Source organism: Camelina sativa, chromosome 20 (assembly GCF_000633955.1).
Source record: "Camelina sativa cultivar DH55 chromosome 20, Cs, whole genome shotgun sequence".
Taxonomy (NCBI): Eukaryota; Viridiplantae; Streptophyta; class Magnoliopsida; order Brassicales; family Brassicaceae; genus Camelina; species Camelina sativa.
Genome location: NC_025704.1, coordinates 20,786,153 through 20,787,886, shown reverse-complemented (window position 1 = coordinate 20,787,886; position 1,734 = coordinate 20,786,153). Strand labels below are relative to the sequence as shown.

General features: G+C 33.7%; 1 protein-coding gene across 1 annotated transcript; it reads right to left on the bottom strand.

Annotated features, from left to right (window-relative positions):
* Window positions 1-499, bottom strand: LOC104771330. Its single transcript, XM_010495846.1, has 2 exons — window positions 338-499; window positions 1-248 (listed from the first exon to the last, which is right to left on the bottom strand). The coding sequence occupies exons 1-2, from the start codon at window positions 482-484 to the stop codon at window positions 39-41; spliced, it is 357 nt and encodes a 118-aa protein (XP_010494148.1). The 5' UTR covers window positions 485-499; the 3' UTR covers window positions 1-38.

Here is a 1,734-nt window from a genome sequence, read left to right as displayed (position 1 = left end):
CAAAAAAAAAAAAAAAAAACAACGGAGCTTGACTAATCTCACAGATACTTGTTCAAGCTCTCAAACTTCTTCTCCAGCGCGTCATATTTCTTTTCCAAATACAAGATCATTTCTTCTTGAATCTCGATGCGCTTCTTGGTTGCATCCAAGTCCTGCTTCATCTCATTCTTCTCCTCCTGAGTAACCCTAAACTCTTCGCGCACTGCATCAGTCCACCACTTCCTGAAACCGCAGCCTTGACCGGGACCCTTACAAATAGTACATAATTCATATTAGACTAAAAAAAAAGTCAGAAACAGAACACAAAACTCAACAATAAGAGTACAAAAATCTTTACATCTGTGATGTCATACGGACAACTGAAATAACGTTCTCCTCTCGTGGTAGGATCATTAGAAGTGGCAACGAGAAGCACCGCACCGCAATTACACCCGATTGGAACGCCCTTGTCTCGCCTCCGGATTTCGCCGTACCTCATTTTCATATTTATTTCATTACGATTCAGTTCCTACAGTTCCACAAACACAATATTAAGATAATGCTTTGAGATTTCAGATAGTCTAGAGATCTACCTCAGCTAGTGCTTCAGAAGCAGTTTTCTCATCAGCCCTGGAGTTGCCGCCGTATATATCTCTATTTGCCATCATCTTGACTCGATCTCGATTACTGAAGCAATAAATCACACCAAATCCCTTAATTTATACTAAAACAATATATCGAACGACGTCGTTTGACAGTAATATACTTGAAGGCTGAGTTGTGTTCTTTACACGACTGACTTAGGATAGTCAGTTAAATTAACAACTTTGTTATGGCTGACTTATGCAACGGCCATAATAATGGTGTTACGGCTGAGTTATCCGACAGCCACCTTATTAATTTATTATATACCCGCTTGGGAATGCAAAAAGGGTTGTTGGGGAGACGCAAACAATAATTATGTTTCTTGTTATCATCCATACGCTTAATAAAAATATTTTAAACGATTTATTATTAAAAATAAATTCAAATTTATTATGTATTTTTATTTATTATTAAAGAAGGGGCCAGTAATTTGACTAAGTAGTGGCTGGGTTATTGACTTAAACGGCTGAGTTATGAGATATTTGTAAAATAAGGTTATTATAACTCAAAATTAAAATTTAGAATGGCAAAATGAATATTACTATTATTATAACCAATAAAAATAATAATNTATAATTATAGACAAAAAAGTGATTTTTACACATTCTGATCAAAATGAGTCAAACATACCAAAACATGTTGTTTAGGGGTTAGGGTTTGGGTTAGGGTTTAGGGTTTAGGGTTAGATGAGGTAACATTATTTGTTTTTAATATAATAGTTTGGTTTTGGATATAATGTGTTTGGATTAAGGTGGTAATATGGATATACTAATATGATTACCATTTTGAAATTAATTTTTTAAAAATTTTTTTAAAATTTTGAAATTAATTTTTGGTTATTTCCGGTTATGGGTTGGTTAGATGAATATCTAACAATAAATAACCCAAAATATATTGTAATTAGGTAGATTAGCATAATATAACCGAAATAAGCCGAATATAAGAAAACTAGGCAAACATACCAATACAAAAATACCAAATTGGGAAAAATTATTTTTTCGGTTCGGTTCGGTTTAGTCGGTTATTTAATCATTCTAATTTGAGGGTTGGCTGAGATACCGTTTATGACTGCTGAGTTATCTTTCCAGCATCGACAGTTACAATGAGAGG

Bases quoted from the DNA above. Each gene is read 5' to 3' on its own strand.
- LOC104771330 (XM_010495846.1), bottom strand. From the start codon at position 484: ATGAAAATGAGGTACGGCGAAATCCGGAGGCGAGACAAGGGCGTTCCA. The intron at 249-337 runs GTAAAGATTTTT...ACTATTTGTAAG, and splicing joins GTCCGTATGACATCACAGAT to GGTCCCGGTCAAGGCTGCGG.